At 54.6% G+C, this 25364-nt stretch overlaps 2 protein-coding genes across 2 annotated transcripts in view; one reads left to right on the top strand and one right to left on the bottom strand.

Moving 5' to 3' along the window:
• Positions 1-23608, bottom strand: part of GALNT2 (polypeptide N-acetylgalactosaminyltransferase 2) — a 197530-nt gene extending 173922 nt beyond the window's left edge. Inside the window, exon 1 of the mRNA XM_002717390.6 lies at positions 23354-23608. Within this exon, the coding sequence (XP_002717436.2) occupies positions 23354-23479 (126 nt within the window). The 5' untranslated portion in view covers positions 23480-23608. The remainder of the gene's footprint in view (positions 1-23353) is intronic.
• On the top strand, positions 7948-12351 carry LOC127483452 (putative sperm motility kinase W). The gene has a single exon (XM_089311565.1). It carries the CDS (start codon positions 8872-8874, stop codon positions 10033-10035), a length of 1164 nt encoding a protein of 387 aa, XP_089167691.1. The 5' UTR covers positions 7948-8871; the 3' UTR covers positions 10036-12351.
• Positions 23609-25364: the final 1756 nt, after the last annotated feature.

Raw genomic sequence — 25364 nt, 5'->3', positions numbered from 1 at the left:
ACACGCCCATCAACACTTAACTCTGGCTACGAAAGCCAGCACCGAAGCCCCAGAGGGAGAGACCAGACTCGAGGTCAGTGACACTGGAGGGCTCCGCGATCTTCACCAGTGACGGCAGAAGACGGAAGCACTCATCACTGCCCTCCTCACCACCTGCTCCTGAACCTGACCGTGAGAACCCCTGCCCCCTCTCACAACACAAGCTTGGGGCCCGAGGTCGGATGTGCCGAAGGAGCCTGGTCTGGGACGGGTCCATGGCATCTGCGGCTGCAGAATCTGCCCGGGTCCTGCTGACTGGGAACCACTGGCCTACGGGGTGGGCTGGCGGGAGGTAGCAGAGAGGAGAAAGTTGCAAGGAACGCTGGGACGCGGGGGATGGAAGACGAAGGCAGGAAGGAGTCCGAGGCTACTGCAGTCCTTGAAATTGAATTTTAATGCAGTTAATTCGAGTGCAATCAACAGGCAAATTCCTTCACCCTGCATATATTTCATCTGTGAAACTCGATAATTAGTACTGGTCATCAGATGAGGCAGCTCTTGCATACGGAAACTGAGCGTGCTCCAGCAGGCCAAGCCTTCCCTCCGGGGGGGAGGGGGGGTGCAGATGCTGGCCCAGTGCCTGCTGTCTGAAAGAAAGGAAGGCAGGCGGCAGTTCCCAGGCCGGCCCTTCATCTCCATGGCCACGGGCACCCCCGCTCCTGCAGTGCCCAGGGCAGAGGGGCAGGTTAGGTGCCCACCAGGCCAACACCGCAGCGAAGCCTTTGAACAGCTCCCCCTCTCTTAGAGGAGGTGACTGAGGCAGTGAGAGGTGCCCGTCCAAGGACACACCGGTACGTGGCAAGGCTGAGGCCTGAACCAGGTGACCAAGGCCTCGGAAGCTCGACACCGCCTGTGCCACCTCCGTACAGGGCACTCGTAGCGGCCTGCAGAGGTACAGCCACGGGGCAGAGGCGCCACTGGGTGGAAGGTGCTGTGGCCCAGACACATTTTATGAATAACAAGTTATTAACTGCTCTGAGAGGCAGCCCAGGAGAGGCTGCCTGCCAACGCAAGCCTCACCTCTGCCAAAATTACGTCCTGGGCGGAGGTGAAACTGAGGAGGAGGAACAGAGTGAAAAGGTACATAAATCCCCTGGACTCAAAGAAACCTGCTCATTACACTGCTGCTCTCCTTCTCAGCCAGTAAGAAACACTCCACAACACACACAATATAAACTAAAGAAGGCGCCCGTCTCCACCGAGCCAGTTAGTACTGGTGCAGGAAGCCCCCACAAGGCCTCCCTCTCACCTGCTCCCCTCTGTCCCCTGTCTCCCTCCACTCACCCTGCCCCCTCCACTCCACCTCCCTGGTCAAATAAGCAGCAGGTGCAGGGCTAGAATTGTGGTTTTGTTGCTTTTGTTTTGTTTTGTTTTTAGATTGATTTGAAAGGCAGAAGGACAGAGAGAGAGAGAGCTTCTATCAACTACTTTACTCCACAAAAAGCTGCAATGACCAGGGCTGATTCTGGCTGACTCCACGCAGGGACACTTGGCCCCTTCCATACCATGGGAGGCAGCAGATAGCCTGGGTGTCTGTATCCTTGTTATCCACGCAGGAGACCTGGATTGAGTTCCTGACTACCATCACAAGCCTTTCAGGAGTAAACCTGTAGACAAGGAAGTTCTCTCTGCTTCTGCAAAGCAAATTAATTGAAACACACACACACACACACACACACACAGAGCCAGTCAGAGGGAGCTCCAAAAGATCCAGACTAGACTGAATAAAAGGCCTTCAGCTGTCTAACCCGACATCTAGCTGTGTAGACCAAGCAGGTGGACTACCCTGGGGATTCTCCAGCCGAGGTGACTGGCTAAAGATTACTTTCTACAATGATGAACTGGTTTAAGAAGGGTTAATAGTGGAAGCCTCTTTTCCAAAGAGAGCTGGAAGGGACTAGACCGCTTAACAATTTATAATTCTGTTTCTCATTATCTCTCTCCTATACTGCATCCCTGCACAGTCTTGCTCCACTCCTCAAACAAGCAAAAGCAGCAGCTCCATCTACTAAGCAGTGAGGAGTTAGCAGCTTAGCTTACAAACACAGCTGGGGCCTGGCGGCTGCAATGGCAATACAACATTTCTGCATGACAAGGCGGATGTGCTTGTCTCCCAATTCCATGTCCACACTGCACCTGGGGACAAAGCCAGATTCTCACCCAGACACGCTGCAGACTCCCCGCCTGGACCAGCAGCAAGGACCACTGCTACATCCGGGGCTGTTACCCATCAGACACTCAGCATGCAGATCCCAGCATAAGAAGGGCAGAATGACGTCGTAACCTACAGGGAGGTCCTCCAGCAGACGGCCCAGAGGGAGGAGCGAGAGCAGAGGCAGAGCCCCTGGACAACAGGCCCTCCAGCACACAGCTCGCTCAGCTGTTCTCACCACGGGCCCACCAGTCGTGCCCAGAACCTTACCCACCAACGCCTGGGTGCTGAGCCTGATCCAGGGAGTACAGTGACAGACCAATGTCCTAAAGGCTCACCAAGCCAACCGTCTCTCTGATTGCTCTTCCTATCAGTCATCCTTCTTTGGTTACCCAAGAATGTTAAGTTCATTTGGCCCTGGGAATTTTGCACAGGATTGTCTGCATGCCTGGAAAGTCAATTACCACACGTTCAAGGCTGGATCCTTCTAGTCACCACTTCTCCCCATGGACGTTTCCTGATGATGACCTGATCCCTCGTGAAGCCCCACGTAGCGTGATCTGACATTGGCTTGGTCACTGAACTCCCCATACCGCCCCCAGACTATACACCCCAGGCCCGCATTTGCCTGGCTCCCCTCCGACTCCCTTTCTGAGGGAGGAAGGCAGGCAGGCAGGGGGCTAGCTGTGCCGGCCCTCCCAATGCTCCCACTGCTGGGATACAGGTAAGCCAATAAAGGAGGACAGAAAGGAGCAGACGTTTGTGGCACAGCAGGTTAAGCACTGCTTGGGATGCCCACGTCCCATATCAGAGTGGCAATTCCAGACCCGGCTTTTCTGCTTTCAATCTGCCTTTCTGCTAATGAGTCCTGGGAGGCAGAAGATGATGGTTCAAATTCTTGAGCCCCTGCCACCCATGCAGGAGAACTGGATGGTGTTCCTGGCTCCCGGCTTCAGCCTGGCCCAGTCCTGGCTGTTGTGGCCATTTGGGGAGTGAACCAGTAGATGGAAAATCCTCTCTCCCTCTCTCTCTTGCTCTGCCTTTCAAGTAAATGAAAATACACATTTAACAACAAAAACACTCAGAGGCACCGGGCAGGTTGGGACAGTCCTGGGTGCCCACAGCAGCACATAGTGAGGGGGAGCGTTCCTGAGGTACAGCCCCCACCTCACAGGCATGCACCCCACTATCTGAGTGCTAGTCAAGAAAGCTCAGGCCTATCCACAGGCCTAGTCCCTCTCCTCTGTGGCCAACACCAGCCCCTTCAGCTCACACGCAGCTCAGAGGCGGGGAACAGCAGGGCCGCCTCCAGGCCCCTCCCTGGGGAAGGGGCCAAGAGAGGCCCACAGGAATGTGCAACCTGTCCACACAATGCAGTACCCAAATACGCCACATGAAGGGTGGTGCCCCCGCCCTGAGTCCCTGAAGCGACTACCTGCAGAATGCCGCCCCCCTCTGTCTACACTCTCCGGGCGCCATCGAGCAGAAGAGATGGCTACCTGAAGGAAAGGCCAAAGCCTGAAAACGCAGGTTCTAAATCCTGAACTCTCTGAACTCAATGCAAGCACCAGAGGGCTGCAGGCAACCTTTAATGGTCATCTCTCAGTCCTGCTCCCTAGTCTACCAGCCTGGCCCCTTGCCCCCGGCTCCCTCATCCCAGCCCCCCACTCCCTCATCCCAGCTCCCAGATCCCTCATCCCCGCCCCCTGCTCCCTCATCCCAGCCCCTGCTCCCTCATACCCGCCCCCCACTCCCTCATCCCGCCCCCTGCTCCCTCATCCCAGCCCCCCGCTCCCTCATCCCCGCCCCCTGCTCCCTCATCCCAACCCCCTGCTCCCTCATCCCAGCCCCCTGCCCCATCATCCCACCAACCCAAGCAGTACATCAATGCACACCTTCCAGACCATCAGCTGTGGTAAAGACTAAGTTTCGAGGCTCCCTTTTCTGACAGCTACTGTACCCCCTTCCTGGAATAAACAAAACAGAAACTACAAAGGTGCCTGGGCCATCCAGCTCAGGACTTTGGGGGGGAGGGGAGTGTGGTGAGAGAGAGACTACTGGGGAGCAAGGGAATGCCACCCTGGGGGACCCTCGGGGTGAGCCAGCTCCCGAGGCCTCGGGAGATGAGCAGCCTGAATCCCTAATGCCTGTGCACCTGGAAAGGCAAAGCAGGACTTGAAACCAGACACCCATGAAATTGCCACCCCATCAGCTCACTCGATCATGTCCACGAATCCATCAGGCAGGCCTGCTTAGTTCTCCAGTGCCCCTGGGAACTTGCACTGCACTCTGGCCAATTAGAGCACCTTAGCAATGCCACCCAAACAGGACACTTCTGGCTTTCCTCAATGGCCACTGGTCCACTTCAAAACAAGGCAAGGCGGACCCTCCTAGATCCAAGGCAGCTCCAGAAGCTCCACAGGAGGGAGAAGGACCAAAGGAGTGGGCATCCTCCCTCATGGGCGCCTCTGCGCCAGACTGACACCCTGGCCCAACAGTTCACACCCGGCATCACCATGGACCTGTGCTTTTGTCCTAGATCAGAGTCACCTGGCCAGCACCAGCCCAGAAGGCTCTCTGGGGAAGGGGCAAGCCCTCGCTGAACTCACTGGCATCATCTCCAGCAGCTCAGGAAAAAGCAGCCAATGCCTCACACCTACTCAGTAGCAACAGCGGGATTCAAGTCCGGGTCTACGGGGCCAGCCAGGCTCCTAACTCCTGGACCAAGCATCCTCACAGCAGCAGGCAGCAGCAAAGATCCAGGTGTCTGCATGAGAACGCTCCTCCCTGAAGTCACCCCAAGTGCACCTGCTAACCTGCAATGTAGCCGTAAGCTATCTTAATCAGAGGCATCAGAGAGACCACACGGACTCTCCTGCTAATTGACAGAACGAGTCCTCAGCCCTAACAGAAGCTCTGCTGCACTGCCACAATTATTAATTTGTCTACCACTTGTCACTCACCTACAGTTTCAAAAGCATGCCAGGAATGGAACTAATGAAACTAAAGAACATTTACTAATTAAAACCTTGTGGAAAAGTTTTCAAATAACATGGTATATTCAGATAATAACAGCTCAAGATATTGAAAAAAAACCAGTTGCCAATTAGAGTTTTAAAAATTAATTATACAGCCGCGCAGTTAAAAACCACATCTCGGTATAAGTTTTCATAAGCAAGTTACGAGAGCTTATGGGGCGAAACTGGGAAATAACCTTTTGGCAGCCAAAACTGGAGGGGGAAGGGCTCTGACCTGTAGCTCCTTGCCTCAGCTTCGCCCCCGCCCTGGACTAAGAGTGTGCTGGTGCTCACGCCAGCTGGCTGGGGGGCTCTGAGCAGCTCCCTCAGCCTCTCTGGGCTCAGTGCATTATCTGAGAAGGAACAAAGACCTCCAGGGGCCTCTCACCCTCACACTCCTTCCAAGTCAACCTGGCTGTGTGGGACTGGAAGTCCCAGGTACTGGGTATGGATGCTGCAGGTGCTGACTTCACGCACAGCACAGCAGAGGCGGCGGCTCTGGTCAGGGGCACTGGCTCCGGGCTCGTGATGGCCCGCCACGCGTGAGATGCGCCCTGGCCATGTTGGCACCTCCCACAGCACAGGCTCCACTCTGAGCGCTGCGCGCACGCTAGACACAGGTAAGTGAAGAAACTGAGACACGCAGGGAAGGGTTACGTGACTCGTCTACAGTCACAGACCTGCCCAGAGAAGTCAGAATCCACACTTAGGCTCTGGTGTCAGGGCCTGGGGCCCCTGTGCTGCCCTACAGCCAGCTGGATCACCAGGAGCTTCCGTGCACAAGGCTAGGGCTAGAAACAGGCAACACTGCTTCCAAAGCCCCATGCCCGTGCAGGTTTCTGGAGTTGCCCTGGCAACCCTCAGCCACTAGAACCTTCCCACTGGCATCAGTTCCTCCCAGGGGGCCTGGAACCACTGCCTGGAAATCGCCCTGCATCAGGCACAGGGCTGGGCGTCCAACCTGATCCTTAGGTCCTCGCAGCTCACGTTTCTGCAGACAGCACAGATCCCACACACAGCGGCCCTACACTGAGGCTGCCTCCTCTCCACAGCAGCCCAGAATAGCGAGTTACAGCGCTGGGGAGACATTTGCTTCCGAACAACTATGGCACATTTGGTAATGATGCCCAGCACTTCCCAAGGCTGGGGCAAAAAAACAGACTTATTACAGGCAAATGACAACACACACGCTGCCACTGCCAATTAGGAAGGAAATTCTTTAAAATAAAACCCATGTCCTGGGTACAAAATCTACTGGAATAATGACACATATCGAGGCAGATTTATCCCCAAGGATGCGGATGGGGTAAGGGGGTGGAGAGGTTTAATCTGTATTTCTTTTCTTTCAAAAAACAAAAACATCCAACTCACAGCTTCCTAGGCAAATGCTTGGGGACCCACATTATTTCTGTGTGGTCTCCTAAGTTACCCAAGTGCCAATGGAGAGCCCTCTGCACACGGATGCCCTCTGTGAGCCCACACCTGTCTACATAAGCTCGTTTACGAGGCCGTGATGGCCACAGCTATGACCCTCTCATGATGCTGGGCCTCGGGCCTGGAGCTCAGACCACCCAAGAACCCAGACCAAACTCCGCTCCCAGCTCCGGCTCCTCGCTCGTGCACGTCAGCAGTTTCAGTAAGGATTACGTGGACGATTACCAGCCCAGGTAATCAGTACCTTCCAGGCCTGGAGCTGCAGCTCTGCAGCAACGGCAACAGGAGGGAAACCTGCTATTTGTAGCTTCCGACGTCCCAGGGGCTACAGCTCTGAGAGCAGGCCAGCCAGAGCAGACTTTCTCCAAATCCGTCCTGTAGGTAGTGGAGGGACATCAAAATTCCAGCCCCAGCTCTGCTACTGCGTGACCTGGAGCAAGCTAATAACCTTGGGGTCCACCAGAAGTTGTCTGGGTGAATGCAGAAAGAAAATTCATTCCTGACATTCTTCTACGCATGCTGAAAAGCAAGATAAATGAGCAATGGCTCTAAAGCATTTCAGGCATCCCAGCGACAAGGCTGATATAAATTTGAAGTTACCAGGAATTACACCTTACAGAAAATATGCAGTCTCATATATTTGCCAACATCTCTGGCTTACAAATGCGGTGTAGAACATGAGGCTTTAGCAGTCATGTCTTGTTGGAGCAATAAAAAGGGAGCGTCCCAAATCATCCACAGCTTCTAACATAGCTTTTATTTATTTATTTATTAAGATTGGTATTACCTTTACTTAATGGAAAACAGTAACAAGAGTCATCATACTTTAATTTTTTTGGCTTAAGTAATAAAACTGTAGTGAGAATTCCTGGGGTACTGGTTCTTTCCTCCCAGCCTTGAAGAGGTGACCAGCACTGCAGGAAATCACGGAGAAATCGCATCGTGCAATGTCCCTGGGCAACCGGAGGAGAGGTCATCTCCCCAAGGAGGGTTCCTCTCCCAAGAGGGCTGGGGCAGTCAGTGCAGACGTACCACCACGTGTTCCTGGGCCCACGGCTGTGCTGGGCCCTGGGGGCTCCTCAAGAACTGCAGGAGACACCGATCCACCTGCTGTGTGGGGTGGGGGTTCCCGGGCTCATTTCCTACCTGAGAGGAGGTTGTGGCTTCCTCGGGAGAAACACTGGTCCTGAGGGCTCAGCACGAGGCTGTCCCAAGGAGACAGATCCGAGGCTGTGATGCGGCCAAGTCTCATCATTTCTGGGCTGTGTAGGTCCTGAGGAGCTGAAGCAGGGAGTCTCATTTTTCTTTTCTAAGTTGTATTCTATTTGTGTGAGAGTGAAGAGGGAAGGAGGGGATATACTAAGTGGAGACACTAGGAGGTCTTCGAAAGACATAACTTATCATCATATTTAAACTAGAAATTGAAGGCCACCGAAGCAATCTACAGGTTGGAGTTTCTCAAAGTTAAGTATCCATCCCGATCACCAACCTAGGCCAAAAACTCTTTGGGTATCATTTTTATTCAATTGGAAGATTCTGGAGAAAGCCACTGTGGATGAACTACAGCTCCCATTGGTCAATTTCTTGCTCTGACTCCATAATGCCTCACTGTTATGAAAGTCGTATTATTATAGAGTCCCTGGCTGGGCTGGGATTGGTCCGTTTCTCGCTCTGACTTCATAAGGCGCCACTATGTGAGGTGAGCCCCCAAAAAGTATCTATAGCCACTGCGGGGCCTGGATTTTCGTCCGCCTTACCCAGAGAGCACTCTTTTGTGATCTGTGTTACTAGGACCCTTCTAACCAGCCTTTGCACTCGTTGGTGTTACTTGTGCGTTTTCTTGGTTGTTGGTTTCTGGGTCTGTTTGGTTTTTGCTTTTTCCCGTTTTGTTTAGTTTGTTGTTTTCCTCCTCGTTGTTGTTTTGCCCATTTGGCCTTTTTTTGCAGTTTTATTTTTGCTTCCCCCACTCTAGTCAGCTAGCACGCTCAGAAGTATCAGCATTCGAGGATTTAGTGGCTTTTCCTCTTTGTTGTTTTCTGCTTTATTGAGATAGTCTTGCGGCTTCGCCTCTAGAGTAGTGAGAGTAGCTGGTGCTGTGTCTTAGTCAGCTGGGCAGTCAGGCCCCCGTGGTCCCTTTGTGTTGTGGGCAGTGCAGTGAGGGTCAGTGATTAGCTAGCATGTGTCGAGCGAGTTAGGGAGTCGAGAGAGCATAGTTAGGTGACCGGCAGCATGAAAGGCCCCTGGGAAGTCCATCCTCCTCTGGACGGGTATGACTTCCTATATGTGCTTGGCTGGGGCGGCTTCAGCCTGGTGAAGCTGGCCCGGCACCTGGCGTCGGAAGAGTTCGTGGCAGTGAAGATCCTCCTGCTAGACGCCTCTCCCAGCAGCCCGCTGTCCGCGCAGGGGGAAGCAGACATCCTGAGGAGCCTGCGGCACAACAACATCGTGCAGCTGCTGGAGGAGCGGCACACGAGGACGCACCTGTTCCTGGTCACGGAGCTGGCGGCCAGGGGCTCGCTCCAGCGCTACGTGTGGGTGCAGGGTGGCCTGGCCGAGGATGAGGCCAGGGCCCTGTTCGGCCAGGCGCTGGCCGCCGTGAGCTACTGCCATGGCCAGCGCGTGGCGCACCGGGACCTCAAGCTGGGCAACCTGCTGCTGGATGAGCACAAGAACATCAAGCTGGCGGACTTCGGCCTGAGTCTGCGGCTGGAGCGGGGCACGCTGGTGAGGGGCTTCTGCGGGACCCCCGAGTACTGCGCACCAGAGGTTTTCCTCGGGGAGGACTACGACACTTTTAAGGCTGACGTGTGGAGTCTGGGGGTGGTGCTGTTTGCCATGCTGGAGGCCATGCTGCCCTTCCGCGGCAAGGACATGGACAAGCTGCAGGACCGGGTGCTGTGCGGCGTCTACGTGGTGCCACGTGGCATCAGCCCGGCCCTGCAGGAGCTGCTGGCGTGGCTGCTCTCCGTCGACGCCTCGGGGAGGCCCAGTGCGGAGGACGCCAGGACCCACTCGTGGTTCGGCCCCAGCCGAGAAGCTGCCCAGGAGCACGAGGAGGACGCGGTCACCCTGCTGCAGCCCCTGGGAGTTCCCCGGGACCCAGAGGCCAGGGAGTACCTGGTGGGCCTCGGCCTGCTGCCAGGCACGGGGACCGAGGGGACGCCAGGCCCTCAGCCCCAGGATCCGCGTCCCTGCCCGAGTCCTCACAGAGCAGCAAGCGCCCCCCCCCCCATAGAGGACGACGGCTTGGCTCTGGTGTTCCGTGACAGCATGGCCATCGACATTTCCTCTGCACAAAGCGACTCCTTCGAGGCCCCCAGTGAGTCTTGCCCTACCCCTGCCTCGGGGCCTCCAGGAGCTGAGCCCAAGGCCCTGAGGCAACCCCACTCTTGACTCTCCCCTACCAGGCCAGCCACCGCAGGAGTGGAGCCCTGCTCCCAGCGCCACCCCCTACTCCTCCCAAGTCTCCAGTGAGTCCTGCCCACTCCCCACATCCCCTGCCACTTTGGGGCCTCCAGGAGCTGAGCCCAAGACCCCTGAGGTGACCCCACTCTTGACTCTCTCCTACCAGGCCAGCCACAGCAGGTGAGAAGCCCTGCTCCCAGCGCAGCCCCCGACTCCCCCAAAGTCTCCCGTGAGTCTTGCCCACTCCCCATACAACCTCTGACACCTTGGGGCCTCCAGGAGCTGAGCCCAAGGCCCCCGAGGTGACCCCACTCTTGACTCTGTCCTACCAGGCCAGCCACAGCAGGAGAGGAGCCCTGCTCCCAGCGCAGCCCACGACTCTGCCGAGCCCTCCAGTGAGTCTTCCCCTCTCCCTCCCAGCCCCAGCCATCTCGGGTACTCTTGTGGCTGAGCCCTAGGCCCCCTTGGTGACCCCTTCTTGACTCTCTCCTACCAGGCCAGCCACAGCAGGAGAGGAGCCCTGCTCCCAGCGCAGCCCCCGAGCCAGCCTCGTGCGTGTGCATGTGTATGTGTGTGCGTGTGCATTACGTGTGTCTGTGTGTGTGCCTGTGCGTATCGCTCATGTCTGTGCCTGTGTGCAGAGTGTGCATCATGTGTATCTTTGTATGTCTGTGTGTGTGTGTCTGTGGGTATCGCTCATCATGTTCATGCCTGTGTGCGTATGTGAGTGTGCATCATGTGTATCTGTGTGTGTGTCTGTGGGTAGCGCTCATCATGTTTGTGACTGTGCGTGCCTGCATCATGTGTGTGTCCATGTGTGCGAATGTGTACCATTCATTATGTCTGTGCACTAACATAGCTTTTAATAAGTGCCATGGATGAGTGAAAACATTGGCAAGAAAAGACAAACTTAAAGACACATCTGACAACAGAGGAGTGTGTTCCAGGCCGTAACACATGCACAGTGAACTCTGGTAGGCGATGGGGTCTCTGGGATACTGAGCAGCTCGCTGAGGTGTAAGTGATCTCAACTCATACTCCACCACCAAAAAGCTCAGCCGAATGAGCAATTCTCGAAGACCTTGGGTGATTCTTACAGCAGGAAGGGCAACCGAAAGTTCCCTGGGTATACGGGTGGTAAGTCTGCCTCTTGCACAACCTCTGAAGCATCCATGGAGAAGACGCATCACTGGGCTGCTGTTGCGGCCGCTGTTGTGGCATAGCAGGTAAGGGCATCCCATATGGGTGCTGGTTCAAGTCCCAGCTGCTCCACTTCTCATCTGGCTCCCTGCTAATGGCCCGGGAAAAGCAGCAGAGGATGCCCAAGTATATGGGCCCCTGACACCCATGTGGAAGACCCAGAAGAAGCTCCTAGCTTTGGCCTAGCCCAGTCCTGGCCGTTGCAGCCACTTGGAGAGTGAACCAGCAGATGGAAGATCTCTCTCTCTCTCTCTGTAAATCTTTCAAATAAGTAAATAAATCTTTAAACAGAAAATGATTCATTATTGAATATTCCTAAACTACACAACAGCTAAGAGCCTGATGGGCCTCTGTACTGCCATTAAGTTGCTTTTTAAAAAAGCAGGAGTTTTTAGAGGGTTCATTACGTTAGCCTGTACACATCTATCAACTTTGTTTTTCAGAGGAAACTTTCAGAAGTAGATACAGGCCGGCGCCACAACTCAATAGGCTAATCCTCTGCCTAGCAGTGCCAGCACACCGGGTTCTAGTCCCGGTCGGGGCACCGGATTCTGTCCCGGTTGCCCCTCTTCCAGGACAGCTCTCTGCTGTGGCCAGGGAGTGCAGTGGAGGATGGCCCAAGTGCTTGGGCCCTGCACCCCATGGGAGACCAGGAGAAGCACCTGGCTCCTGGCTTTGGATCAGCGCGGTGCGCTGGTTGCAGCACGCCAGCCACAGTGGCCATTGGAGGGTGAACCAATGGCAAAGGAAGATTTTTCTCTCTCTGTCTCTCTCTCTCACTGTCCACTCTGCCTTTCAAAAAAAAAAAAAAAGTAGATACAAATAAAACAGCATAATGAAGTGCCATGAACCCATCAGTCAACTGGTAATTTCTGCCAACTATAATAACATTGTATCTGGAAGTACTTTAGTTTGTATCTTCATGAGATATGGGGTGTTTTGGAGATATATTTATGAACATCTCCAAAATACCCCATATCGCATTTTTTTTTCCAACCTTTTAAAAACATAACCCTGATGCCACCATCACTGCTAATAAAATAGTAATGCCTTACTTCATCTGCTATCCGGATCTTGTTCAACTTACCTTTAAAAAAAAAAAAAAAAAAGTCTGCCAAAACATGCTGGCTTGGTCAGTGATTCCAAGCTCCCTAAGCAGTGTCTGCTCGTCCACAGACCCCAGTACACAACATGTTAACGTGTGCAGGAAACGCTCAGAAATGACCCCAGTGGGTTCATGCTAATCAGCTGCTCACGGCGCAAAAAGACCACGCAGAAGTAGTACTTTTGAGTACACGGATTCTGGGAATAGAGATGGAACAGAAGCTAACATACACATTCAAGCAACAGCTACTGGCTTCCTTTCTCAGAGACAGGAGGCCTGGGGAGTTCTCAGAAAGGTGAAATGATCTGACATGAGAAAAACAAAAGAGACCATCACTGGCCAGATCTAAGCTGCCCTTCCTGTCTCTGTAACCTGCACCCCACAACCCCACCCACGGTCAACGACATCTGAAGACTGCAGGTTTGGCAAGATCCTGATGCCTTCTGACCAGCTCACGCTCAGGCATCCACACCTGCAGGATGCGTGTCAATGGCTTAGAAGACCCCAGAAACAGTAAAGCACTCCTGACCCCTAGAAACCAAATCGCTGTGAGACAGGAATAGATGGGGAGTTGGGGAGTTGAGCAAAATTCCCAGGACAGTCTAAAGCTGGCTGGCTCCACAGAATTGCCAAGCTGTCTCAAGAGTCCAGAGCCAATGGCTCTGTGTGTTTCTGTGGATGTGTTGTTGTTTTTCGTAGGAAATGCTGTATCACCAACGCACCTGGGGGCACCCATCAACGTCTCTGAGCCAAAAGGTGACTCAGAATGGTTAGACTCTGAAAAAGTAGCAGCAGCACCTGACCCGATGTATTTCACTTATATTTCCTTCCTATCCATGTACAAGAGTGATATATGGGGAAATCGATGTCTAATTAAGTCAGAAAGAGCTTTTTCAGTAAGCAGAAAATAAAAACGTTAGCTGATAAGTAACTGTCATGCCACAGTTCAATGGACAGTGTTTTTTCCTCCCCAGTGGTACAGAAAATAATGCTGTGTTTTATAAACAATGGTAGCTCCCAGTTGATGAAAAAGGTATGGCACAGACAAGGGGGAACCAGTGATGGTCAAAAGCGAGAGGGCAAGGCGGGCAAGGCGCGTTCGCTGGTGGCAGAGGACAGATGGGGCAGGGCAGGGGTGGGAGCTTTGAAGCTCACAGAGCAAAACTCAGGATCTAGGTTAATGGGGAAGCCTTGATGGGGACAATGAGACTGCAAAGCAGCCCATCAGCTGGCCATCCAGGCCATATAATCCCCCAACATGAGAGAAGGCTACACTTAGCCAAATCCTAATAACAGAGTGCTTAATTTATGGGCATCTCCAAAATACAGGCCTTTAATTTGCAACAGCTCCTCAAGCTACCACAGGGTGATTTAGTTGAGGAAGGAAGACCCTTCATTTGAAGTATGTCAACTTTCTACAGCAGCACCTCTCAGGCAAAAAAAATAAAAATTTAAAAAATTTAAAAAGGCTCCCTCCCAGGGCCAGCCTCAGATGAGAGATGTAGAAACCCGCATGGCCACCCCTGAATGGAAGGCCTCTAAAATGACCCGTCCTTTGTGGCCATGTCCCAGTTGCTTCATCCAGGTGCCCAACCCCATAAAATATCCAATGACCCCCTCATAAACACACCAGTGGCTTCTACAGAGTGCAGCAGGATGCTCTCACTTTGAGAACCAGGAAGAGCTACAATTTCCCACCACCCCGCTTCTCCCAGAGGCTGTGAGCAACAGAGTCACCTCTCCACAACGTCCACGGATCCCAGAGCCTCAGCACGATCCACACTGCTGAGAACACCATCTCTAGAGCCCACGTACCGGGCAGACCTCTGCCCTCTGGTTTACGGCAAATGCGAATCAGTGAATCCCAGTCACCCAAAGCAGCTCCCAGAGATCACATCACAGTGGAAATTCTCACTGGAGCTGGCACTCAGGGACCCTGGAGGATTACTGATTAAACAGCAGTGTGCGTGGAAGGCGCCCTGCAGGCATGCCACGCCATGTCTGTAACTGTGTGCCTAAGGATGGACGGCTCGCCCAGTCACACCTGGCGCTTCACGTAAGTCGGCTCGGGAATCAAGACCTGAGACTGCTCCATGGGCACAGTCTACAAAGCAAACAGCATGCCCAGGCAGTGGAGACGGAGAGGGCATGGGAGTGGGCTTCGCATTTTAGCCAGGATGCAAGCACACACCACCCAGGAGACCCCGTGGTACAAGAATGAATGACCACGATGTCCTCATGATGGGTGAGAAGCCTCCATTAGCAAACCTAAGGAGACAACCTTCATGGAGGGAAACTGGCTCATTTACCTAACAAATGAGATCAGGGAGTATAGAGGTCATCCAAAAAGTAAGTAAATAAAAGCTGACACAGCTGAGACCAAGGGCTGCCCCAGAGCACAGTGAGACACAAAGGCCTACCTCCCTCCAATCCTGGTTCAAGCCTGCTCAAATCCCACCTCTCCAGCGAGCTCAGGTGACCACCAACTTAATATTGCAACCTATCTCTCTGCTCCCATTGCTAATCCCTGTACTCTGTTCTGCTGTATCCACAGCACTACGCACCTTTGCCCACACTATGAAGTTTATCATGTTCATCATTATCTAGCTCCCCCCACACCCAGCTCACACCAGAATGAAAGATGCCTGAGTACAGGGAGGCTGTGTCGGCTGCGATCACTGCCATCTTCCCAAATATCCAAGCAATGCCAGGCATGCAGTAGGTGCTCAAGAAATACTCACTGGAAGAATAAATGAAAGGTGGGCCCGGTATTGTAGCACAGCAGGTAAAGCCATCACCTGCAATGCCAGCATCCCATATAGGTGCCAGTTCAAGTCCCAGCTGCTCCACCTCCAATCTAGCCCCCAAGCAGTAGTATATGGACCACATAATTGGGCCCCTGCACCCACATGGGAGACCCAGATGAAGCTTGAGGCTCCTGGCTTTGGCCTGGCCCAGCCTTGGCCATTTGTGGCCATTTGGGGAATGAACCAGCAGATGAAGATCTCTGTTTCTTTCTTTCTTTCTTTCTTTCTTTCTTTTTTTTTTTATTTGAAAGACAGAGTTACAGAGAAAGGTAGAGAAAGAGAGCAGTCTTCCATCCACTGGTTCACTCCCCAGACGGCTGCCACGGCCAGAGCTGCACTGATCAGGAGCCAGGAGCTTCTTCCGGGCCTCCCACGTGGATGCAAGGGCCCAAGGGCTTGGGCCATCTTGTACTGCTTTCCCAGGCCATAGCAGAGAGCTGGATTGGAAGAGGAGCAGCCGGGACTAGAAACGACGCCCACAGGGGATGCCAGCACTTCAGGCCAGGGCATTAACCTGCTGTGCCACAGCACCGGCCCCTCTCCCTGTTTGTCTCTCCCTCTCTCTGTGCAACTCTGCCTTTCAAGTAAATTAATTTTAAAAAATGAATGAGGGCCCAACACTGTGGCATAGCAGGTAGAGCCGCCACCTGCAGTGCCGGCATCCCATATGGGTGTTGGCTCAAGTCCTGGCTGTTCCACTTCCGATCCAGCTCTCTGCCAGTCTGGGAAAGCAGTAGAAGATGGCCCAGAAACTATCTTTAGGACAAGCAGACTCTTAAGGGTTAAGAACATAAATTTCACAGAGCAAAAGGTGAAAATGAAGAAAAGAGCAAAACAGAGCCACACTGCGGCCAAAGCACTCCTGTGCGAGCATCCACACTGAGACACCCTCCAGGAACACACTGATGCTCTCAGGTGGGACAAGGCCACTGCCAGAGCAAGGCAGGCCATGGGCAGCCCGGAAGCCAGAGCGAGCACCACCCCACACCACCAGTGGGCAGAAGCACGTCTCAGGGCTGGGGCCCAACTGCCACAGTCTCCAGTAGCCCAGGGGGACACCTCTCCCATCAGACAACCCTGGATCCGCCACCTGCCGGTCCTGGGGCTTTGAGAAAGTCACGTAACCTTTCTGTGCCTCACTTCCTTCCTCAGGCACATGGGAGAAAGAAAAGGGCTGTTAGGAAGAGAAGATTCATGAATACCTGGGACGTAGGTGCAATGTGCTTGGCACGTGGCAGATGCTGGAAAAGCATTTATCAGATTTAGAAGCTGAAACTCACATTGGTCCTCTTCACACGGGGCACCCAGACAGGCAACTCTGTTCTGAGAGGACCTAACCCAAAAGGCCCAGGGACAAGAACTGAGAGCAAAGGCAGCAGTGGCTCCGGCAGGGACTGCTCAGCACGGGTGATGCCGCCGCCCACCGGGACATTTGTTAAGGCCTGCAGACCGGTTTGGCAGTAAAAACTGGGGAGCAGAGGAGGGTGTACCACTGGTACCCAGGAGGCAGAGGCTGGGGAAGATGCTAATGTCTTATAGTGCAGAGGGCAGCACCCCACGATGAGAACCACCCAGCCCCAAACGGCTACACAGTGCCAGAGTTGAGAAACCCCAATTAGACCCAGCACTGCCCCCGTAAAGTACTGCTGTCCCTGCCGAAATGCATGGCATGATGTGGGCTCTGGGAATGTCAGAACTTTACCCCCAGCCTGCCTGGCCATTCTGCCTCTTCAAGAGACAGGGACAGGAACTGCAGACCCTGGCAGAATCTGGTGGCCAGCAGGAAGGCACTAGGAGAGACTGCCCTGCACTCCGTGGGGCGCTTCCAGGAGGCAAGGGTGGGTGCAGAGTTTACCAGGGAGGCAGCCCGGCAGAGGCAGGCTGAGCCCAGAGAGGGCAGCCCACGTGCTATGCTGGCCTCCACACCGCCACTGCTCACAGCCTGCCGCAGCGGACAGGGGATTTGAGATGTAAGCCCGTGAGTGACGCTCTAAGTGACCGTTCTTGGTTTTTTCCAAATCCAGCCCTGATGAATCACTGCGGTCTACATTTCAGGATGCCAAGAAACCCCATCTGTGTGAGATGACACAGGCTTCCCGGGCCCACACTACTGGACGGGACTAGGTATAAACTACTAGCTGCTTCTCTCTGTGCTGCCGGAGGCAGGGGCCAGGCAGGAGCACAGAGCTGCCCACCTAGGGCAGGAACCCCAGGACAGGATAGGGGGCAGGGTCTCCACAGGGATAGGCCGGGCAGGAGCACAGAGCTGCCCACCTAGGACAGGGAACCCCAGGACAGGATAGGAAGCAGGGTCTCCACAGGGATAGGCCGGGCAGGAGCACAGAGCTGCCCACCTAGGGCAGGAACCCCAGGACAGGATGGGGGGCGGGGTCTCCACAGGAATAGGCCAGGCAGAAGCACAGAGCTGCACACCTAGGGCAGGAACCCCAGGACAGGATGGGGGGCGGGGTCTCCACAGGGATAACTGATTAGTATCTTAAGCCTGATTTCTATTTTTTAAATTCCTTAGAAACAGAGGTAAACAGTCTACAAAGGAAAAAGGTAGGGGAGGCTTCCTCGACTGGACGGGTAAACTGAAGATGCACAGGCCTAGCACCTGCATACCTGGAGCTCATTTTAAGCTCAAGCACAGGGCCAAGAATCTGTACAGTAAAGAGAAGAAGATCAAGTTCCACTCTGAGGGCATGAGTCTGCCAGTGAGCTCACAGCAACACAGCCAACATCACTCTGCAGGGGGCACCGTTTCTGGACAGGGCCAGCCCTTGCTGGCATGCATTCAGGAGGGTTTTCCTTAAGAAACCTCGTCCATAAGGGAGTCCAAAAGGCCAGGACTCTTGAGGTGATGGAAGTGAAACAAGGTTTCCCAGTGGCAACACAGAATCAGAGACTTGAAGGGGAAGGTGCCCTTCAGGTCATGGATATGAGACCAAACCCCTTTCATCTGCGTAGCACATTTGTGGGAGGGATATACAACTCTAGGAGCACACAGGCAGGCGACAGAGCAGGTCAGATAGGCTGGTGCAGCCGCAGGAGTTAACCCTCTAGTTGCTGGGCATGGGAAAGGCATGGCAAGGAAAGACCAGAGCAGCTGCAGGCTAAGCGGCACTCGGTTCCCAAGCCAGCAGCACACTGAGCCACCAGCACAGAAGACCCTCACCAGGAAATCCACGTGGCATGGCTGCACGGGGGCGCTTCCATCCGGATTCCACCCGCATGTCCACCTCAGCAGCATGCGTGTAGAGTTGCCGGAACAGGCCTCACCAGGAAAAAAGCACAAGAACCCAAAGGCCAGGGAGGGGGCAGGGCTTGGCCAGGTCTTCCCAGCTTCTCCTGGCCCCCCAGGAGACTTCCCGGGTTCCCCAGGAACACCTTGCCCAATCCCCAGGACCTCAGCCAGAACCTCACAGTCTACTCCTGCTGGTACCTGTGCCTGCCCCAGGCGGTCTCACCACTGCCCCCCGCCCCACTCCTCCAAGCTCACTGCCTCTGCATCTGTCAGAAGTTGGAGCAGGAGCCTTGCCCACTTTGACACTGAAATTGGCACCCTCCCAAACTGACTTCCCTCGTCTCGAAAACCTGCGAAACATGAGCAGCCGTAATGAGAAAGTGTGTGTTTCCTTCAACTCCCTCAAACCATTTTTTCTTATCCTCTCTTCATCTGACCCAAACAGCAGTTACGGTAGACAGATTGTACAGAGAGCCTGTGGCCTCTATAAAACCTTTATGAGCTTCCAGAGTGTTCCCCATCCCCCCAACCGCAAAGCGTGAGGGGTCCTGAGCAGGCTGACCCCACCCCACGCCGGCTACGGCAGCTTCTTTTTCGTGTGTGCTGGAGGATCTAGGGAAGAGCTTGTTATTTTTGTGCTATTTATCAGTCACAATCTGTTTCCAGTATGCCTGAGCACCCTCAGGCAGCCACAACATGACTTCGGAATACGGAAATTTCACTTTCTTTAAAGAGGAAAGTTTGTAATACGGTGTCATTTGTCACATTCTCTGGCTCCTCCCCTGTTGTTCTCCGTAATTCAGTTTCAAACTCTCATTTCAAATGGACTTTCTTTAAACTCCAAACTGATCATAACAGGTGGCAGGTGTAATCTGCAGCCCTCCCCCCACCTTGCATCCAGACATACACATCTGCTGACAGCCACTGAAGTGAGTGGTGGTCTCACGCTCAGCCATGGACCATGCACGCTTCCTGTAATTATAGCCACCTCCTCTCCTGACAGGAGCAGGGCTGCAGAGGGACAGCGGCCAGCCCACAGCCTGCCTCCCGAGCACAGGAGTCCCTGATCAGGGACAGGACCACCCGTGACATTCCAACTACTGACATAACCACCAGTGCAAGCTGTGCCCCAAGCCTGCTCCCTTGCTGGGCTGTCCACTGGTGACAACTCCCCTCTGACACCACTTCCAGGTACAAAAGAGCTGGCAAGGGCTTCTGGGTGACTCCAGACAGCAGGTCGTTAATGGCCTTCAACGTTCATAGCACAAGCCCCAAACAAACCAATCAGGTCAAACTCAGAGCTAAGGGTGAAAGATCAAAGAAGAAAGACATCGACAACCTTCAGGAAATCAAGAGATCACTTAAGATTCTGAGCTCACTCCATTTTCTTCCATTTTGTTTTGTTAAGACTGTTATTCAGTACCTAAACAATAGCACTTAATTCTCAAAAAGGGCCACACGATCGTTCCCACTGTAAAGACGACGAAACCAAGGGTCAGGTTCAGTACATCAGTACTGGTCACAGAGCGGAAAGAGGTGGAAAGCCAGGTGTCACCCAGTGCCAGAATGTCAATCCATCCCATTTCCCTTCATCTGGATGCCTGCTGCCCAGCTCCAAAACATCACTGGGTCCCTCCCTGTGGTCAACCAAATTAAGAACCAAGAAGCTGGCTTCGCATTTGAAGCCCTCTACTCTTTGGTCCCAGATCCCTTCCCTGACTTTACCTGTTGAGTGGCATGCTCCAGCCAAGTGAGGTGCCTCACCGTTCCAAGAGCCACACCCCACCCCCACCGCCTCCTGCTTCAAGATCCTGGGACACCCACTCCCCTCACCCCAAGCAAGCAAGGACTGCAGCACCTGTACCAGCTTTTCCAGGAATGGCGCTGCTACCCTGGGAAAGAATGGGTCTGCGTGGACTTCCCCTGGCACCAAGAATGCCAGGGGAGCACGGGCAAGGGGTCAGGGGCTCAACACAGTCTTTCAGCAGAGGTCACTCTTCACGCCCTGGCATCTCCATCCTATACAGCCACACTTCAGGCACAGGCAGACTCACTGCAACAGAAAGGACTTCTCTTCTTTGGCTCCACCCACCGCCAACAGATCAGGACCAAGGAGACTTGACGAGATTAAAATTGTAAAGCATTTAGATGCTCAAAGGAAAAGCAGCCTTGAAGTGCAAATCATCAATTTAGGGAGAAAGAGCAAAATAGGCAAGGGGGAGGGAGGTACCAAAATGTAAGTGAAATGCAACCTTAAACAACATTATGCATAAATTGTTTTAACACACACATCCTAAGCGGTTCGGCAGTGTCCGGGGTTGGTTTTCAGCACCCGTTCCTGCTTAGTTTATTGAATCTGCAATCCGAGGTGAGCTGGCTGTCTGGGTTTTGCCAAATGGAGAATAACAGCTCTGCGATGAGTTATTTAACAGGCAGGGCACACAGTGACGAGCTCGGCCAGGCTGCTGAAGCAGCAGAAATCCCAGTCAAGCTCCCCTCCGACAGTCCCCGTAGCCCAGTACCCCGTGAAAACCGTCAGGACGCAGAGAGATGGGCTGAACAGGCAATGAGATCCCTGCCTTGAACAGCGTGAAACAAGAGAAGAAATGGAAGTCCGCTCTTCTCTATAAACCCAAAGCAAGTACTCAGGTTCTGCCTTCACAGATGTTCTCTACTACCCTTTGGAACATCCATTCTTCACAAGCTAAACAAGCCCCATCTCTGCCTTTATCACAAGGATGAGGGAATGGGGAGACTTCCAGTACCGAAGAAGCAATTCAGCAGGAAGGACGAGGCATTCGGGCCATCAGGGTGCGAGCCGCTGCCTCCAGAAGCCATCCCAACCTCCACTCTGTCCGTCAGGGCGCACCGTGTGGAGTTAATGAGGTTTCTGCAATTTCAAAAGCTATTGCTTTTACACACCTGTTCCTGAACCAACAAATCACTCAACCATTCTAAGGGCCAGGATTAAGTTTTCCAGTTCGTTGACAGAGACGAGAGTCCCAAATCACCAATCCGGGTGTAACTGTTCATTTCCCCTACTTTTCCACTTGCCCTTCAGTGGGCCACAAAGGAGTTCTCCGACTGTCATTTTTCTAACTACCTATCACACTTCAGGGGTGTCTGAAGACTTCACCAAGGCAGACCACTCAAAGCCCCCAGCAGCCCAAGCCCACCAGGATGAGAGAAGCTGGCCTCCGGGCAGCGGGCACCACACAGGTGCTTCCTAATCACCTGTATGAATGAAAGTGGCAAAGCCAAGAATGTGAAACGCCAGGGATGCTTTATTTCTTTGCTTCTCTCTGCATGCAAGGCAGAAAGCTTTGCCAAGTCTCACAGGCACAACAGGCTCCGTGAGTGGCCAAGGCACACTTTACCGGGAAGCAAAGTTCTTCAAAATCATTCCACCGCAAGGCTGCGATGGTTTTCAAGGACAGAACTAGTCCCATCATCGGCGGTGAGCGTTCCACCACTGCAGGCTGTTCCGGGCTCTCAGGTACACACACACCGTTTAACAAGCGGGCTACAAGTACAGGGTCGGCACGGGTGCAGGTGAGGCCACTTCAGCACATGGGAAATCTGTTTCCATTTCTGTCTCTCTAGGGAAAGCAAATCCATGAACTGACCAACACCCAAGTGAGACACCAGCCTCCTCCTAAGGCCATTAGCTGGGAGTGAATGAATGAACGAATGAACAAGGCAATGAAACCTCAACGTGGGCAGTAGGAGTCTGATTTCAGGGCTAAAGTCTGTCCACCTACCGTTGGGGCCATTTGTCCTGTTCCAGGGAGTTATTCCCTTGTTCCAACCCAACCCGCGGTCCACCTCCGTTAAACTCAGGATTTCCTGGGCTTGTGGGGTTGAGGGTTACAGGGCTCCGGAAAAGATACCGCCGCTTTCCAAGCCGATCGGCCAGAGAAACACTGCAAACCGGCCAGTGCACGAGTCCGGCTCCGGCTCTCGCCAGAGGCGCACAGCGGCAAGACGGCGCCGTCTCGGCTTCTCTGGGCGCTCAATTTCCTCCTGAACACCGGGGGCCGTCCAGCGTGGTCGGCTCGGGACGGGATTCCAGGGTGGTGGTGGGGGAGGGCGGCTAGCGCAGTCCCCACCGCCTACTCCCCTGGCCCTCGGAGCCTGTCCACAATACCCCCCACTCAAAAAAAAAAAAGTGGATCCGCAGTAATCGGGGGGGTCGCAGCCGGGAAAAGCAAGAGCAGGAGGCCACGTCCGGCCCGCGTGGAGGGGTCAGGGCCGAGTAAGCCAGCGCAACTAGGGGGAAAAGTCCACGGGTGGCCGCAACCGGCCTGGCTCAGCGCAGGGGCACAGCGGCCCCTGCCTTCCACCAGCCCAGGGGTTTGATTTGGCGCGGGGAGTGCCTGCGCCCCCGCACCTAGACATAAACGGCAGAGAAACGCGGCACACGCACACGGAGTGACCAGGAGCGAGGGGGTGAGCATGTGCAGCCGCTGCTATCGCTAGGCTGAAAAGAAACTTGGACTCTTCTCTCCTCCTATGCATGACACGTTAGAAAGGCGGCCGCCTCTCCCTTCTCTCCTCCCCACCCCTTTGTGTCTCCCAACACCCCCACCCCTAAACTTCCTACTAGAGGGCATGGGGCTCCCGAAGGCAGGACAGGACTCAGATGATGTAGGGTAGATGGAGGGAGACGCCCACCGGGCGGGTGAGCCCAGAGAGGGCGAGCGGGTCCCTCTAGCCAGAGCCCCGGGCGCGCAGAGGCGCCGGCTGTGCCCCGGCTCCGGGCACTGGGCTGGAGGCCCGGGACGGGGGCGGGTGGCCCAGGCGGAGGTCGCGGCAGAGGATCGCAGGAGCAGCGGGGGAGCCTGGGGTGGCCCGCAGCGGGGCAGGGGGCGCGTTGGCGCCAGGAGGGACGCGCGCGGGGATCCGGGTGGGCACCGGGGCCAGAGCGCAGCAGGGCGCGCCACTCACCTTCCTGCCGGCGCCGCCGCCTGCGCCCCCGGCCAGCGCCGAGCCGCCCCCGGAGTACATGTAGTAGGCGATGCCCAGCACCCACAGGAAGGCGAAACAGAGCAGCATCCGCGAGCGCCGCCGCATTCTCCCAACTCGGCCGCCGGCCGCGGCCGCCGCTGCTCGCTAGTGCTGGCTGGGCCGGCCGCGGGCGCTGTGGGGGCCGGGGGAGGAGCGGAGGAAGGGGAAGGGCGTGGCGGCGGCTCCTCCTCCGGCGCGGCAGCTGCTCGGCGGCGGCGGCGGCGCGCACTCGGCGCCCGAGCTCCGCCCCGGGCCGGCAGCGCCGCGCGGCGCCCGAGCAGGAAGCGCCGGCCTCGAAGGCGGCGAGGGGGGTCAGAGAGCAAAGGGCGACCAATCGGCGGCGGCGGCGGGGGCCCGGGTGCGGGCCGGAGGAGGGGACTGCCGCGTCTCCATGGCTGCAGCACGCCGGGATCCGCCGGGAGGGCCTCCGCCGGGAGCGCCGGGCGCCGCCCCGCCCCGCTGCGTGCCCGCGCCGCTGCCCCCCGTGAGTGACAGGTGGCTGTCCCCAGACGGGGCGGGGAGGGGGGAGCGCACACGTGCACACGGCCGTGGACGCTGTCGGTCACCGCAGCGCTGCCGGCGTCCGCGCCGCCTGTGCCAGACCCTGAGCGGACGCGCTGTTATCCGCAGACAGACCTGAGTTTTAGACAGACCCTCGCTCCTAGACGCGATTCTGCCGCTTGCTGCAGTTCTGTTACTAATCTTGCAGCAAAACGCCCCTGATCCCCAGGTGGCAGAGTATTTATTTAGGCAGAGGTGGGGCCTTGAGGTGAAAACTGAGAAGGTAATTTTCAAAGGACCCTTTCTCTGGGGATGAACAGAGCTCTTAGTGGCGAGGTGGTGGTGGCTTTACGTAAGCATGAAATCAAGCAGGAGGAAAGCAATATCCATTTTTTAAATCTTTCCTTTTTCATTGGTGGCTTTCGTAAAAGAAGAACGAAGTCAGCACACCAAGCGTGGTGCAGGATGTAAGAAAACAGATCTGTCTTGCAATACAATCTGTGTAACCTTGGCCATGCCCTTGCCACAGGCGAAGTTTCCAGTGCCCCTAAGTGCTTGATTAAAAAAAAAAAAAGTCCAGGGAGTCAAAAGGGAATCCACCCAGATCCCCTGCAAAGCAAAAACACAAACAGCTTCCCGCGTTCCTGGGGTTAAGACTGTCATAAAAACCGAACTTCAAATGACTTAAGTAGAAGAAAGAAAAGACATCAACTCCAACAGAGTCCCAGGGGAGAGAAAAAGCTTCCCTTTTGGGGAAAAGTCAGGTCATCAGAAAAAAGGCGATGCCCTTCAGAGACCTGGCAGTGAAGGGAAAGAAGGAAGTCAGCAGGAAAATTAAAGATGCAGAAATACAGACAGCCCCACCCGGAGTCACCGCCAATGGTTATTAGAAACTGCAGTCAGGAGTGGGCGTTTGGCATAACTGTGAAGTCCCAGCAGCCCACATCAGAGTGTCATTCCCAGCTCCTGAGCTCCTAGTTCCCGTTTCCTGCTAATGTGCACCCTGCCAGGCAGCAGGGATGGCCCAAGTACTTGGGTCCTTGCCACCCACAGGGGCACCCAGGTTGAGGTCTGTGCTCCTGGCTTTGGCCTGGCCCAGTCACACCATGGAGGCCACTCGGGGAGTGAACCGGCAGTTGGAAGCGCGCTCTCCCTCTCTCTCTCACAGGCGCACACACACACACAAACACACACTGCCTTTCAAATAAAATGAAAATAAACATTTTTAGTTAAAAACAAAGAACGCTTCGGTACACAGATAGAAGAGAATATTCTTTTTTGTTTGTTTGTTTAAAAAGATGTATTTATTGTTTGAAATAGTTAAACAGAGAGAAGGAGAGACAGAGAGAATGGTCTTCCATGCCCTGGTTCATTCCCCAATTGGCTGCAATGGTGGGAGCTGTGCCGATAGGAAGCCAGGAACTTCTGCCAGGTCCCCCACATGGTGTAG

Source organism: Oryctolagus cuniculus, chromosome 13, assembly GCF_051225735.1.
Source record: "Oryctolagus cuniculus isolate XC-2025 breed Fujian yellow rabbit chromosome 13, ASM5122573v1, whole genome shotgun sequence".
Taxonomy (NCBI): domain Eukaryota; kingdom Metazoa; phylum Chordata; class Mammalia; order Lagomorpha; family Leporidae; genus Oryctolagus; species Oryctolagus cuniculus.
This window is presented reverse-complemented; position numbering and strand designations above follow the sequence as displayed.